We start from the raw sequence: 16,056 nt of genomic DNA, 5'->3' as shown, positions 1-16,056 counted from the left end.
TTTTAGCAATATTCCAGCAATATCACGGCGGGGGACACCAGAAATGTGGTTGTGCTGAAGTAAATGTGGATACAGAAACAAAATGAAGATGTTTACGATTATAGGAGCGATTTGTGTTGAAATATGTTGTACAATTTACAATTAACATCGTGAGTTTTGTAAAATACTAAATAAGACTTGTTATCAACATTATTTTGCATGATAAAGAACACAAATATTGCGATATCGAAACTTTTCTGAGCGTGTTAGAGTTTTAGGTATAAAGCCGTTTTGAACTCTCCTCGAATTATATGGCGATAGCCCGAAGTCATGCAAGCCGTAGACGTTTACCACTTTCGTCAACCGGGATTCGAACCTACAGCCATAGGTTTATGTGTGCCCAAGGGAAGCAACTCTGCACAGCTAATTGCAACACCGCAGACAACTGGGCCATCCGTGCCACAAAACCTTTCAGAACAGATGTCTGACAGAAAATATTATATATACAAACCATTTCACCTTGTGGATAGGGGCCAAGCATAAAGTGTTCGCTCGTCACGCCTTAGAGCTGGGTTCGATCCTCAAATGAACACAATGTGTGAAACCCGGTTCTGATGCCATCCTCCTTGACATTGCTGGAATAGTGCTGAAAGCGGCGTACTCCTTCATTCGTGGGTAGATCTGTTGATAACCTCAATAATCAGTCTGATAATCATATCTCGGAAGAAGTTGTCTCAAGTAATGAAAAATGGCCCCGGTACACTGCTATATATAACATATATGCATTATTTGATGTAAGTTGTGTAAATAGCTGCTGTCATGTCGGCGACGTACCTGAACACCATGAGGAGGAACCGTCACGGTCCCCGGGTAACACCGCCAGCAACTGACCTGACACGGTGGCGTCTGATGGGGGAGGGGAGTCGTCATGTGTGGGTGTACGTCGACGAGGAGCCAGACAGACCCCAGACATTCATAGAGAGGAACGCTGTTGGATTGGATACGGTCAGTATGGTAGCCATGACCACACGCTCACAGATAGGAAGGTGTTTAGCCCAGAAACAGTCATATATGGAGGGACCCTGGGGCAATGCGCGTCAGTTTACTGGCCATGACAACGTTTTGGGCCTAAATACTCTAGAGAGGAACCATTTTGGTACAGATACACTCGCATTGAGCTGATCCCTGGTAGAATGTGCATCGCCAGTATGCCGACCTTGACCCAAACATTCCTATTTAGTTAGCAACCCATGCGTAAATACTCATACATATCGGGCAACGCTGGAATGGCATTCGGTGACGTAGTCAGAGGGAATAACGCTGACAGGACAGACACGGTGGAATAATATCATGTTACATAGGGCTTTTATTATATTCCTGATACTTACCCAGTTTAAATTCCTTTAAAAAACCATGGCATTAGAGACGTCTTAAGACAATAAGGTGTTTAGGTTGCATTTCGCCATGCCCAAAACTTTGCTAATCAGCTCAGGTTTTGTGTTTTTCTGCTCCCGACTGAACATGTACGAAGCTGAATATTGGTGATTGTGGCTGCAGACCATTCCCGAAGTCACGTGTCGTGGCCTTTGTTATGTCCTATTAGTTTCCTTTTGCCAGTTGAGGAACCAGGTGTAAGACCCTATTCTGCGTCACACTGACAAAAGGCACAAATCACTTTCCACATCCATAAGTCATGACTCCCACAGCAGAGTAACTTGTTACCATTCAGTCTTTATCAGGAACATGTAGTTCAATACCATATACTGATAATACTAGATGTTCCAGAACAAATGTGAGCATATTCTGCCCCACCGGGGGCATCCGTCACAAACACATGAAGGCAAGTCAACTGTTTATCTGAAGAAAAACGACAAGTCAAAATAAGAAATTGCATTCATTGTAATTAAAACGACACAATAACGTCGACGTGTAAACCTACGGGACTTTCATCTGACATATTTTGATACATACGATACCACCAAGATAACTCGCCCATCATACACAACAACAAATTCCTCTCTGCAGACCGAGGATGCTCCTCCGCTTCCCCCAGCCGGCACCGCCAAGGAGGCTGCCTATAACGGCATGAGGTTCTACGCTGGGTTACAGGCCGATGACGGGCACTGGCCTCACGAATACAGCGCGCAGGTGTTTCTTCTTCCAGGTGAGATGAAGCATCAGTATGAAATCACTGTAAGGATTTACACCAAATAACATGCGTATTTCTCTTAACCGATATAAGGAAATATCTTCATGCCTAGAACGTGTGAGCCTGTGATCGAAAACTGTACATATTTCGTGTTTCATTAGATCGAGATAGAGTTAGGATTGTTCTTCATCAACCAAAGCTTTTCGTAGGATGCCACCAACGGTCAGACTCGCTGACATTGTCGACTGTATATCACCGTTTCCACATCGAAGTTCATGAAGCCTCTCAGAGAAGTTTCGGTGGTGGGGTAGCCTAGTGGTTAAAGCGTTCGCTCGTCACGCCGAAGATCCTGGCTCGATTCCCCACATGGGTACATATTGTGACGCCCATTTCTGGTGTCTCCCTACGTGATATTGCTTGAATATTTCTAAAAGCGGCGTAAAACTGTACACGCTCACTCTTTGCCCTCAACGTTTCAGTTTACGTGATCGTCAGCTACATCACCGACGCCCCTGCACCCGACCCGCAAAAGCTGGAGATGATCCGTTACATGAGGTCCGTGCAGTGTCCTGATGGAGGCTGGGGTCTGTAAGTACATAACTTATCGAACTTATATCGAACTTCCTCTCGATTTGGGCCTCTCTTACCTCGAACTGGGACTCCTTATCTCGAACAAGAATCCTCATCTCGGGCAAGGATCTATTTGTCCCGACATGTGTTTTCTGGTCTGTTTTAGCCTCTGTATGACAAGGGATCAGACTGTGTCGCTGTCTTGGGTGTGTTTTCTGGTGTGTTTCAGGCTCGGAATTGCAGTGGATTATGTTGCAGGATGAGTAGGTTGGTGGCGGTTTTTGGCCAGTGACAGCCTTGGGATATCAAGGGATCAGACTGCGTCTTTAGGATGTTTGTGTTTTTTGGTCAGCCTCGGGATAACACAGGAGCAGACTGCTGGTTTCTCTCTACTGTATTAAGCTGTTCTCTGTACCGGCCTCAGATTAACACGAGATGTATCTGTTTCTCTTACAGTCACAAAGCTAGTCCCCCATCTGTGATGGGCTGCACTCTCGGCTATGTATGCCTCAGGCTACTCGGGATTAGCGCCAACGATCCCGATCTTCGTCGAGCAAAGCAGTTGATTCAACAGCTAGGTGAGTGTTTTAATTGTCAGCATATTTGTTTTAACATATATGAATATTTTCATAACATTCTTATCGCATTGGAGCTTGAATCTGGTAAATTGTTTTACTAAGTTACAACAATTCCAAGTACAGACACTCTATGAAAACAGCTTGTTGAATTATTTTCTAAATGTTTGCTAGTACTATGTGGCAACATAAGCGTCGAAACTGAAGAAAGACGCCGTCATAACATAGTGTTAGCAAATATCCCTAGGGAGCAGTATTATTTCATATGACGTGTGTGCGATCCCCAGGAGGTCCTGTGTCTGTCCCGACCTGGGGGAAGGTGCTGCTGTCGGTCCTCAACGTCTACAGCTGGGATGGCGTGCACTCCATGTTTCCAGAGATGTGGTGTGTAGTCACACAAGAAACTGCTGCGGTTGTGTCTTGTCGCGTGTGTTATTGAGGAACGACTCTATTGTGATGCAGTGAGTGAGTGAGTTTAGTTTTATGCCGCACTCAGCAATATTCCGGCTATCTGGCGGCGGTCTGTAAGTAATCGAGTCTGGACCAGACAATCCAGAGATCATGAGCATCGATCTGCGCAATTAGTAACCGATGACATGTGTCAACCAAGCCAGCGAGCCTGACCACCCGATCCCGTTAGTCGCCTCTTACGAAGAGCATGGGTTACTGAGGATCAATTCTAACCCGGACCGTCACGGGTATATTGTGATACAGCGCTGTCGTGATTGAGAGAAGCGGGTTCACTGTCAATCTGATACTAAATGGTTATTTACAGGTGTATGGTAGCTACAAGTCACATTTGAACCCGCTGATGTACATCGGCTTGTAGATGTGTTGCATGAGTACGTGACACTTTTTGCGGATAACATTACTTTTCTTGTTCTCCGTGCAAAAGCATCACGTTTTCCTGTTGTACAAGCCTCTAATTGCATTTCAAAGACTTCATGACAGCTAAAAATAAAATCAACTTTGAACCTAGTGGTATATATTTCGACTTGTAGCCAAGGTGCATGGCAGCTCACTGCACCGGTTGGTGCATGTCGGGATATAGGTGCATGTCGGGATATAGGTGTATGATAGCTAAAGACTCATTTGACTCCGGTGTTGCATCTTCACTAATGGGTCGAGGATAATCGAAGAAAGGATAACTTGAGCAGGACGTCCTATGTTGTGTATGTTCGCAGATATAAAACATGATATCTGGCAATCTTCTTCTTATGATAGTGGTTAGTAGTAACACAGACTGTAGACTTACTGTTTATATCTGAGAATGATCTATTCCCACCAGGCTGCTGCCTGAGTGGCTGCCCTTCCATCCCTCCAAGATGTGGTGCCACACTCGAATGGTCTACCTGTCGATGGCCTTCCTCTACGGGAAGAGATTTACAACTGCAGAAGATGACCTCATTCGGTCGTTGCGGAAGGTAGGAATAGCACCATCGTGGGAAAGCTCTCGGCTAATTTCAGAATATTTAAGCATAGTTCTAAAATATTAAGGATAGTTATTCAACCCGGGAAATGAGAGCTAATAATTAGTTTCTAGTCATCGCTTTATCTACCTTACTAAACCCAAACCATTGTGAAAAATACCCCTTCTAAATCCGCAACACTTTCCAGGCACAAACAACAATGGCGATGATAAGGAAAGGGATGTGGTTACGGAAGACGATGAAAGAGTGTGTTTGGATGATAATGCTGTTGATGATGACAATGATTGTGATAAAGATGATGATTATAGTCCTATTGCAGGAGCTGTACAGTGAAGACTACAATCGCATCGACTGGAAGAATCACAGGGAGAACGTCAGCCTTGCCGATAAATTTGTTCCCAGATCATGGATTTGTAACCTAACATTTCGTACGTACAGCTAAAGTATAATTGATAATTTGGCAGTTAAAAATTCATTATGTATTCTGTCATCGTGTTTTGCAATCAGATGATAGCCTGATTTAATTATCTTTACTCGATGGTCACATGTAAGATATATATGCTGGCCACATGGTGTCAACAGGAAGTGAACTAATGTAGCCACATGTGACCTTCAATACAGGCTATCAGATTATCCAAATCGATGGAAACTGATTTGTAAATTCTTAATTGATTCAAGAGAAGGTTGTGTCAGACATAATTTGTAATTGAAAAGTACTAGTAATAAATGTTCATGTATGCGAGGAAGCGAAACACCGACAAATGCCATGCCACATTAAAGTAATTCTTCAGTGTTAGGTATAGAGTAGTAGGGTTATAACCAATTGTACTGACATTCCTATCATACCGTCTAATTGTTACTTACAGGTGCCCTGGATTTGTATGAGCTATGCTGTGTTCCGTCTGTCAGAGAGACAGCTGTACAGACCTGCTACAATCATATCTGTGCTGATGACGACGCCACGAGCTTCACAGGCCTGGGCCCGGTTTGTGGAGAACTTACTCTATATATCTAAATCACCACATTGTCACGGTACCACACCGTTAGACTACCGCACAGTCACGCCAATGTACTGTCACGCTATCTCACTACGCTAATCTGACACACTATCATGCTAATTGTTACCACACTCACACTGTCACATTATCACACCGTCGCATTACCACACTGTCACGATACCACACCCACACTGCCACATGCACGTGTCCACAAGGTCACACTACCACACTGTCACGTTATCACACGGTCACACTACAACACTATCACGTTATCATACCACACCCACACTGCCACATTCACGTGTCAACACGGTCACACTACCACATTCATGTATCCACACAGTCACACTACAACACAGCCACACCACCACACTGTCACGTTATCACACGGTCACACTATGACGTTATCACCGTCACACTATAACGCTGTCACGATACCGCACCCACACTGCTACATTCATGTATCAACACGTTCCCACTACCACACTGTCACGTTATCACACCGTCACACTACAACAATGTCGCACTACCACGCGGTGGGCGAGCTGGCTAAAGCGCCAGGCTACTGATCCAACGAGCTTGAGGTGCCGGGATCGAGCCCATTTGTGACCGGGTGTAATAACCTTGGAGTCAACTTTGTGTGCAGACTCTTTCAGTGTTGTCACAACCCCTAGTGTACAGTACACAACCTTGTGCACTTAAAAAAGAACCCACAAATCCGTTGGTATATGACCAGATGGTGGCAACATGTATAGTGCAAACACCTGGTTGCGGGTACAGCAACGTGCAGTAATACTTTGACACGGTACTGTGATTATGTGTCCCGGTCCACCCAGCTGTGAATAGGTACCTCGTAAGGATGAGAAAGCCGTAAAACTCGGTGTGCCTTGTGGCTGCAAGAGTTGTATGATCCCTGGGGAGTTGAGATTGATAATACGATGTGCCGTTGAGACTGACATCCAGTGATCGAGGGAAATACCAGCGCCTTGAGCATGTACTAAAGTACTGTCGGAATTGCTAGAAAAATGCTTTTTAGCCTTAATATCTTTATAAAGGTGATACATTTACTATGTTGTCAATATATCAACTCGTCTATTGTCTACCTAATTTTTATTTCAACCGATTTAACATTCCCATTTATTTAAAGGGCAGTTTACAGGAGAGAATTTGGTACCAAAACAGCAACTTAAGATTTTTTCAGAGTTCAACAACAGAAATCTGAAATAGTCTTTACATTTATGCTAATAATACAGGTGGTGTAAAAATATGAATTAACGTTTTTCTTAAACAAATAAATGTTGAATGTTTGTGTTACTTTACTTAATTATCGTTTCTTTATTGAAGAAATATTAATATAAATGTTAAGTCTTGATAAAAAGGTTTCCCGTCATGCATGCACATCTTTATCACAGCGTCCACTATGGCCAACGATTTGCAGTCAATTGTTGTAAAGGTTTATAGTTTTTTTCTGCTTAAAAAAGACAGAGGTAAACCTTTCATTAGTTTAGAAAGGGTTTATTACAGAACTTGTAGAGCTGTTGGCATGTCTTACCAACAAGTTTACAATATTGTAAACAAATCAGACAAGTGAGGGACCGTCTCAAATGCAAAACCGGGACGTAAAACCATCCTTGACAACTTTGACAAGGGAGTACTTAGACGGGCGGTCTACAAACTTTATGAGAAGAAAAATATATATATTCTAAAGAAGCTACACCAGTGACTTCGTTAAATCTTTGGCCAATGTTCACAACTAGATGAAACTGACCGAATTATATCCATATTTTTTCAATGAAATATACTGTTGACATGCAAAACATTTATTAAAACGTTGCACATTTCTACAATCAATCGATAAGATAACACAAGTGATAGGAGTCTTTCCAGTGTACAGTAATTCGTATGTTTATTTCAAAACAAATACACATACACAACTGATCCCTTACATAACCGATACGTATACTATACGTACACATATTCAACATTTTGCAGAAAACATATATTGAGATGACCCCTCGCCCGAGCGTGTGCTCAGGTGTCAATTTCACCTGTCGATACCGTGCATGCTTATGACGTAACACAGGCAGTTAATGTTTGTATCAAATAACGTCCACACTGTCACACAACCACACTGTCACGTTATCACACTCACACTACCACATACACGTATCCACAATGTCACACTTCAACACAGTCACACTACCACACTGTCACGTTATCACACCGTCACACTACCACACTGTCACACTACCACACTGTCACGTTATCACACCGTCACACTACCACACTGTCATATACAACAAAATCACACTACAAGAATGTAACACTACGACACTGTCACGCTACCACACTGTCAGACTACAACATTGTCACGCTACAATTGTCAGTAAAACACTGTCGCACTACCAGACTGTCACACCACGACACTGTCACACTACACACTACAACACTGTCACACTACAAATGTCACACTACCACACTGTCACACTTCCACACTACAACACTCTCAGGCTACCACACTGTCACACTACAACATTGTCACGCTACAATTGTCAGTAAAACACTGTCACACTACAACACTGTCACACTACCACACTGTCACACTACCCGTATGTCAGGCTACCACACTGTCACACTACCACACTGTCACACTACCCGTATGTCAGGCTACCACACTGTCACACTACCACACTGTCACACTACCCGTATGTCAGGCTACCACATTGTCAGGCTACCACACTGTCAGACTACAACACTGTCACACCTCCACACTGTCACACTACTACACTGCAACGAATTAATATCGCCGCCATATGACAATGTGCTTTTATTGTACATATATGTTTGAAAACACATTAGTGAGAGGCCATCGCCAGCACAACTGCCCAACCCTTCATCTCCTGTGATTGTGACAGGTGAACAAGCTGCTGCATATGTTGATACGCTGGATGGAGGAAGGCAGCCAGTCTGATGCCTTCAAGAAGCATCGCGACAGAGTTCGGGATTACCTGTGGTTGGTAGTTACATTACAAATGTTATTCTTCACATCTCAAAACGTCCTCCAAACTTGATGATTGGGGGCGGTGGGGTAGCCTAGTGGTTAAAACGTTCACTCGTAACAGCCAAGACCCGGGTTTGTTTCCCCACATGGGTACGATATGTGAAGCAAATTCCTGGTGTACCCAACCGTGATATTGCTGGAATATTGCTTAAGCTGGGTAAAGCTACATTCACTTACTGAGGACCAGGTGTTGAACTGGTCCCCAAGAAGTTTCTAGTTGTTCATACCCGCTCAGCTACCCCATCTCATCTAGTTGTGACAAATGTTGGTGACCCCCGGTGTGTCATCCTTTGTTACCATCGCTTACCCCCATCCCAATCCCCATCAACACCCCATCCTCTCCTGCTATAAATGAAGGGACCTAGACGTGTTCGGATCGTCAGGATTGCCCACTTGTCGATGCACACCATGGTATCCAAGCTGCGTGGATAGGTGTTCATCATGTCAGTCACTGGATTGTCTGGTCGAGACTCGTTCTAACGGACCACCTCCACATAGTTGAAATATTGCTGATTGCGTTAAACAACATACACACGAACAAATCAAAGCGCCCTTACCAAACTCTTCATTTTATTCTTCAGGTTTTCAAATATTGCAAACATATTGTTAAATTCCGTCCCCGAACCCTTCGAAAAAACATTAACATAATAGTTTTAGAGCAATACAAAATATCGTATCTAAAATCATAGATTCCACACCTGAGATCTTGTGAAGCCTTGAACACTGCTTGTTACAATTTGAAATACCATGGTGATCATATACTACCATCATCCAACAGGTTGGGCCGAGATGGTATGAAGCTCCAGGACTACAATGGATCACACATATGGGATACTGCACTCGCTGTTCTAGCTTTCAATGAGGTGGGTGATGACACAGATATAACAGTTTCTCAGCCAGTATAACGTGTAAGGGAAGTGGACATACTTTATGGATACAGGTTCTCAGAACTCTGGTTTAATTATGCCTAAGGTGCTTGTGGGGACTGTTCACTTATGGTAAGATGTACTAATAGGCGGATTCATAGGTGGGGCACAGGGGTGCGCACCACGCCCCTTTTCCTTATTTCTCAAGAGTGTGCGCCCCCGGATTATCTTGTAATTGTGTAATGCGTATTGATCACTGAGGCTTTGCTTCATCCTAGTATTTCCTGAAGCTACCAGCATATCACTGTTTGAGTACTATGAACCTCGTCACATGAATAACGATCACCTCATTTACTGTTAGGGTTCCATGCTACTGAACTTTCTTTTGGCAGTTCCAGAAATGGTTGAAGTTTACCTAGATTACCAGGTCTTTGTTCAAACATACATGTAACTACACCTAGGAATACCCTTCCCATATCATTCTATACATGTGTCCAGGCGGACGGCGTGGGTCAAGGTTTCAAGTCCTGCCTACAGAAGGCCCACTCGTTCCTCAGGGACTCCCAGATACAGCACAACGTCGACAATTTCAGGGACCACTACCGCCAGGAGAGTAAGGTATAGTTGTAGTCCTCCACACAGGCACACTGGGAAATACTGCACTGTTGGTGGGCGGGTTGGTTGGCACTTCACGAACACCGGGTGTCATGTCTCTGCAGTAATATTTGAACAGCAGAGATAGTATCAAATAATGTGGAACGGTAGTTGGAGGTGGTTGAACACCGGGTGTCATGGCTCTGCAGTAGTCATTGGGCAACGGAAATAGTATCAAATATTGTGTAACACAGTAGTAGGAGTTGGTTGAACACCGGGTGCCATGGTTCTGCTGTAGTCATTAGGCAACGGAAATAGTGTCAAATAACGTGTAACGCAGTAGTAGGAGTTGGTTGAACACCGGGTGTCATGGCTCTGCTGTAGTCATTAGGCAACCGGAAATAGTGTCAAATAACGTGTAACGCAGTAGTAGGAGTTGGTTGAACACCGGGTGCCATGGCTCTGCTGTAGTCATTAGGCAACGGAAATAGTGTCAAATAACGTGTAACGCAGTAGTAGGAGATGGTTGGCATTTTATGAACACCGGGTGTCATCATGGTACTGCAGTGGTTCCTGAATACGCGTCGTGACACGTACATACCGTGTGGATCAGACAGTACACTAGGTAAAGTTACCTAACATGTTCGAAATCTAAGTCCCACAAACTAATAGTCGAAGGAAGGGAAGGTTCCATTGTCCACATTATAACAGAGACAACGCTGAAGCGTTGCAGACTTACATTCTATTTAGTGTGTTGGCATAATGGAAAGCAAATTACGTCCACTGTATGTATTTACTTGTTTTAGGAACCACACCATATAATGAAGAGATAATCGTCGCTTCGAACCCACAGATACAATCCATTGTTAATCAACCGCCTGGTGTTTGAAATTAAACATGAATTGTTTTAGTGTCGTATCGTAACATATACATGATATCAGTTACTCCATTAGTGTTTCCTTTGTGATTACAAATTTGTGGCTCAAATACCTTTTATGTACGTTTTGCATTTTCTGTTCAAAATCCTGTCTAACCAACGTTTGACTATCGCCTCATATTCAGGGTGGGTTTCCCTTCTCCACGAGAGAAAATTCCTGGATTGTAAGCGACACAACGGCTGAGAGTCTCTCAGCCATCCTCGTGACACAGGGAGGGCACGTTGTGCTGAGTCAGCCGGTTCCGAGGCACAAGCTTTGTGATGCAGTCGATATGGTATGTAGATTTAGTCATATTAAATAAATTTTATCAGTAATATTGTGTAATAATGCGGTCTTTGTTGTGGCCGTACTTTAAACTAATAATAAATATATGTCACATCACTATATATACAATACTTGTATAATCGTTCTAACACTAAAAGATATGCAAATCATATCATTAACACCTTGTATTGCCTCTATAAAAGAGTAAGTGAGGCTGTTAAATAAATAACATCCAACTTGCTTTAAAAACGTGTACCTTACTCAATTTATAAATTTCGTCGTGAATGACTTGTGTCGTTTGTATTAAGCACTAGTGGTTATCTCCAACTGAAAACCAGGGCCTAGATTTTCAGAAAGCTCTCTTATCCATTAAGGAAATGTACAATGTTGGAATCTTCTTCCTGTGACAGTTACTGGGCATGCGCTGTGCAGATGGAGGCTTCGCCTCTTACGAGACAACAAGAGGACCACCTTGGCTCGAGCTCTTCAACCCATCGGAGATATATGGTAGGTAGCCCGACAGCTGCTGTGCTGATTGAACATTGAGAGATAGTATAGAGAGAGTGAGTATGGTTTACACCGCTTTTTGCAATATTCCATCAATATCACCGGGGGTGGGGTTGGGGGTTGGATGGAACACCAGAAATGGGTTTCACACATTGTACACATGTGGGGAATCGAACCCAGATCTTCGGCGTGACGAGCCAACGCTTTAACCAAAAGGCTACCCCATGGCCCTTATAATGAATGAGAAATTAAGGGTAAACATACATTTGATTATACTGCCACATTATTTGTGTCACAATGTGTCGTTTGATAACTATATAATTACCTTTTTTCGAATAAATATAATGATATCGTTATCATATCTATATACTTGACTTAAAATGATTGTCCCTCGCACATATTCCTTAGGGATCTGTTGACGAGCAAAGCTTCACCATTAGGCTACCCCACCGCCATAACTGTTTCCATTATTTTCACGGCCCCAAAAACTTTAAAAAATATCTCATCATGGTCGCCTTCTGTAGTGAATGAAATTAAAGGATGGATCGAATCAAGAATATATCGAACTCTTCTACTGGAAGGCGGCGGTATTAGATTAACACCTGGTAGAAGCAAGTGTTTCTATAACGAGGCTGTCGTTCAGGAAAGAAGTGACAGACAATATTCCACAAACCATTTGGAGATGTTGTCAGATATCAGATGGCTCTCATTGATGCAAACCGGGGTTGTGGGTTTTAACTGAGCTTAACAAAAAGAGTTGATGTATATCAGTAGAATGGTACGATGAGGTACGTCATGACTTACCCACGTCCACACGGTTTCAGGCAACATCATGGTGGACTACACCTATGTGGAGTGTACCTCGTCTGTCATACAGGCGCTCAAACTCTTCACAGATGAGTATCCGGGTTACAGGGCAGAGGAAATAAGGATGACAATCAAGAATGGATTAGACTTCATCACAAAGGAACAGCGCCCTGATGGCTCCTGGGAAGGGTCGTGGGGGGTCTGTTTCACGTATGCTGGTTGGTTCGCGCTGGAAGCTTTCAGTTGTATGGGAGAGAGGTATTATGGACAATATGCCCCGGAAACTGTGATGAGAGGGTGCGACTTCCTGGTCAGTAAACAGATGGAGGACGGAGGCTGGGGCGAGGACTTTGAGTCATGTGAACAGGGGCAATATGTTCAAAGTGAAAGCTCCTGTATCTTAAATACCTGTTGGGCTCTGCTGGGATTAATGGCGGCCAGGTAAGAGGATTTATTATTGGTTTTGGTTGATCTGTACCTGTGCTCGATAGCACGACAGTGGGCATGAGGTAGAAAGGGTGGATCGGGGAGTGGGGGTGGGTGAAATGGTATCTTGATAATGATAAAACTAAGGACAAGTAAAACATTTATCACATTTAGGAAACAACTGTACAATTCCATCTTTTCTTATTTTATAAATAAAAACACATTGTTGGCAAAATATTCGACAGTCCTAGGATCTGCCAAACCACCCCTACTCAAATTCCCTAGCCCAGGTAGCTCATAAATGATGTGTGCATCAGACATTTGCTCCAACGTTCCCTTGAATAAATGTTTTAATATTTTGCAATGAACCTATTTAGTATTGGCTTCACCCAGCACCCTGTTGTCGTCAGGGCAAGTAAAATGAAGCCCAACTTCAGTTGGTATTCTATATTCTGCTTTCAACTTACAGGTACCCAGATATGAACGTGATGGAAAGGGGGATTCGATCTATCATGTCTCGTCAGCTGAACAACGGAGACTGGCCACAGGTGGGTGCCACCAGCCCCTGGTATTGTGTGTTCAATGGAAGTTGTTTCTGGAACCAGTAACTGTGTACATGGTCTTTGCATACTAGTCGTGATATTGCTGGAATATTGCTAAAAGCGGCTTACAATCATTGCAACCCATCCACTCCAGTATTACTTTAAGATAGCGCTTATTTCCTCTCTAATTCGAAATGGAGATTATATGTTTTCAAAAACATTGCAGGAGGGTGTGAATGGAGCATTTGCAAAGTCTGGCGCCATCTACAGCGACAGCTACCGCAACATCTTCTCCATCTGGACACTGGGACGATTCAGCCGGCTGTATGCAGACAACCCCCTTGCTCAGTGCTCCTGAAGATGTGTGCATTGTGTAGAATAATGTCGCACCGCTTGTATATTCTAATAAACGTTGTATTCAGGGAAAAGTGTGTTTCATACTTAGTACATCAAGGCGTTATTGTATATTTTGCAAAGGGGATAAAGTGCCATTTTTTGGTTTCGATTTCCAGGACGTACAATCATCAAGGAATGTACACTACAGTTACTCTACTCATGTTACAGCAACCCCGAAACAAACACTACTGATGTTACAGCAACCCCGAAACAAACACTACTGATGTTAAGCATATGTTTATCGTGATAAAGGTATAAGCACATTGGCTTTCAAGGTTTCACGATCTGCAACAGACGCAATCCAATTCCATCATCTCTCCTGAGGATTTACCATATTTTTAACAGAAACAGTTGATTTTGTTGTGTAGTTTGTAACCATAGATGAATGATAGATGCAGTGGCCTGAGCCAGCGAATGATAGAGACATAAAACGTTGTCTGGTCCAACTCCTGGCAAGAATATGGCGTCGGTTTTCTTGTATTCCAAGACATCCTAATGGTGCACAACCTCCACAGAATTCAGACCTTCAGTAGCTAATATGCTTATCTGCTCAGGCAACTGCGTGAATACATAAGGCTAAACGTCATGGAAAACTCACTAAAACTAGTCGTGAGCGCAATGAATATTTCCTCATGAACATCATCGGTGTACATCATATTCCTAAGCAGAAGGGAGAACTGTCTCGGATGTATTACGTGTAGGATATAACATGACCCGCGGGAAATGCCTAAGGGTCGGAGGCCCGCGGGCATTTCCCAAGGGAAGAGGGCTTACTTTTCAATAATGCCCACGGGTCATGTTATTTCCAACTTATAGACCGACCAATATTTGGTATTTACTGTTGAAATCTACTGGGATGAGACTGGCAGTCGACGCCTCGCAACGCACGTGCGCTGCCTACACTACCCGTCTTGTGACCAACACACGGTTCATACCGACAAACAGTCTCAATCTTCACAGCGATCCTTCGTAGCCTAGTGGACAAAACCGCCAAGCTACTAAGCGAAGGGTTTCGGGTTCGAAACCGGGTGTCGGCACTACATGTTGGAAATTGTCAATAATGTCATATTTTAAGATCGCATTCAGTGATGGCAAGACGAAGTCGTATCAAAACCAGTAATAATTCAAATTCAAGGGCTATTCCTCAGAAAAGAGGGACGTTATTAAGACAATGCCCGGGGCACAGGGACGTTATTAAGATAATTGCACGGGACAGAGGGACATTATTAAGATAATTACCCGAGGAAGCGAGCTTGTATCAGATGTGAGGGCTATTACGAGAAAAAGTGTCCCCTTAGAACAATAGAGTGGACGTCATATCTGCAATGGAGGACTTATCACACTACCAAGAGGAAGCCTTCTACCCAAGAACAATCTTGATTCAACCTCGACTCGATTATGTTGAAAATAGAGCCTGAAATCTGCTTTAACCTTCCTGTTGCGGAGTGGTTCCAGAACATTGGATCATGATGCTGACCACAAACGTGTATAGTCAGCTGACAGCTGTGTTTGTGATGAGTGAAATGGAAATATACATGAACTGATGTCAAAACTAATGGCCAACATTTCCGTGAGTACACGCCGTAATCAGCGCAGATGAGTAACATTTGTACAGTATTAGGACACGATGTGTTCGCCTTCTAAGAGGAAGAGCAACCTGAAATACTACTTCTCAGGATGAGTAGGCCCGGGGAAGGATGAGGACTTTGATCTGGGGTAGTGAGTGATTGTAATAGTCCAGCAATAATTCAGGAGAGGAAAGCACTCGTGATGTTAATCGAACGTAAGCCCGCCAACCAACCCTTCTCCCTTGATCATGCCGGGATCAGAAGAAGAAGACTTCTCAGCAGCGCAATAAAACATCTCAGTTGTGTCCACAACCTCCAAACTCCCACATAGAAATAATGTCGACCACTGACTCTATTCCATGACAAAAGCATTTTGTGTTCGATTT

General features: G+C 43.4%; 1 protein-coding gene across 1 annotated transcript; it reads left to right on the top strand.

The window, feature by feature from the left end:
• The first annotated feature begins 798 nt into the window (after positions 1-798).
• Positions 799-14,064, top strand: LOC124253014 (lanosterol synthase-like). Its single transcript, XM_046686730.1, has 16 exons — positions 799-984; positions 2,005-2,143; positions 2,608-2,716; positions 3,155-3,276; positions 3,561-3,657; positions 4,562-4,697; positions 5,023-5,131; positions 5,570-5,688; positions 8,617-8,714; positions 9,541-9,629; positions 10,146-10,246; positions 11,285-11,434; positions 11,835-11,931; positions 12,756-13,179; positions 13,634-13,712; positions 13,933-14,064. The coding sequence occupies exons 1-16, from the start codon at positions 799-801 to the stop codon at positions 14,062-14,064; spliced, it is 2,187 nt and encodes a 728-aa protein (XP_046542686.1).
• The last annotated feature ends 1,992 nt before the right edge of the window (positions 14,065-16,056 follow it).

The sequence above is a fragment of the Haliotis rubra genome, unplaced genomic scaffold (genome assembly GCF_003918875.1).
Source record: "Haliotis rubra isolate DU_JTF1 unplaced genomic scaffold, ASM391887v1 Scf53, whole genome shotgun sequence".
Taxonomy (NCBI): domain Eukaryota; kingdom Metazoa; phylum Mollusca; class Gastropoda; order Lepetellida; family Haliotidae; genus Haliotis; species Haliotis rubra.
Note: the sequence above shows the minus strand (reverse complement) of the source record. Positions and strands in the feature narration are given on the sequence as shown.

What these genes read in the sequence shown, in the direction of transcription:
- LOC124253014 (XM_046686730.1), top strand. Translation starts at nt 799, where the DNA reads ATGTCGGCGACGTACCTGAACACCATGAGGAGGAACCGTCACGGTCCC. An exon ending in TCATTCGGTCGTTGCGGAAG is followed by an intron (nt 4,698 to 5,022) that starts GTAGGAATAGCA and finishes GTCCTATTGCAG; the next exon opens with GAGCTGTACAGTGAAGACTA. An exon ending in GCTTCACAGGCCTGGGCCCG is followed by an intron (nt 5,689 to 8,616) that starts GTTTGTGGAGAA and finishes TGATTGTGACAG; the next exon opens with GTGAACAAGCTGCTGCATAT.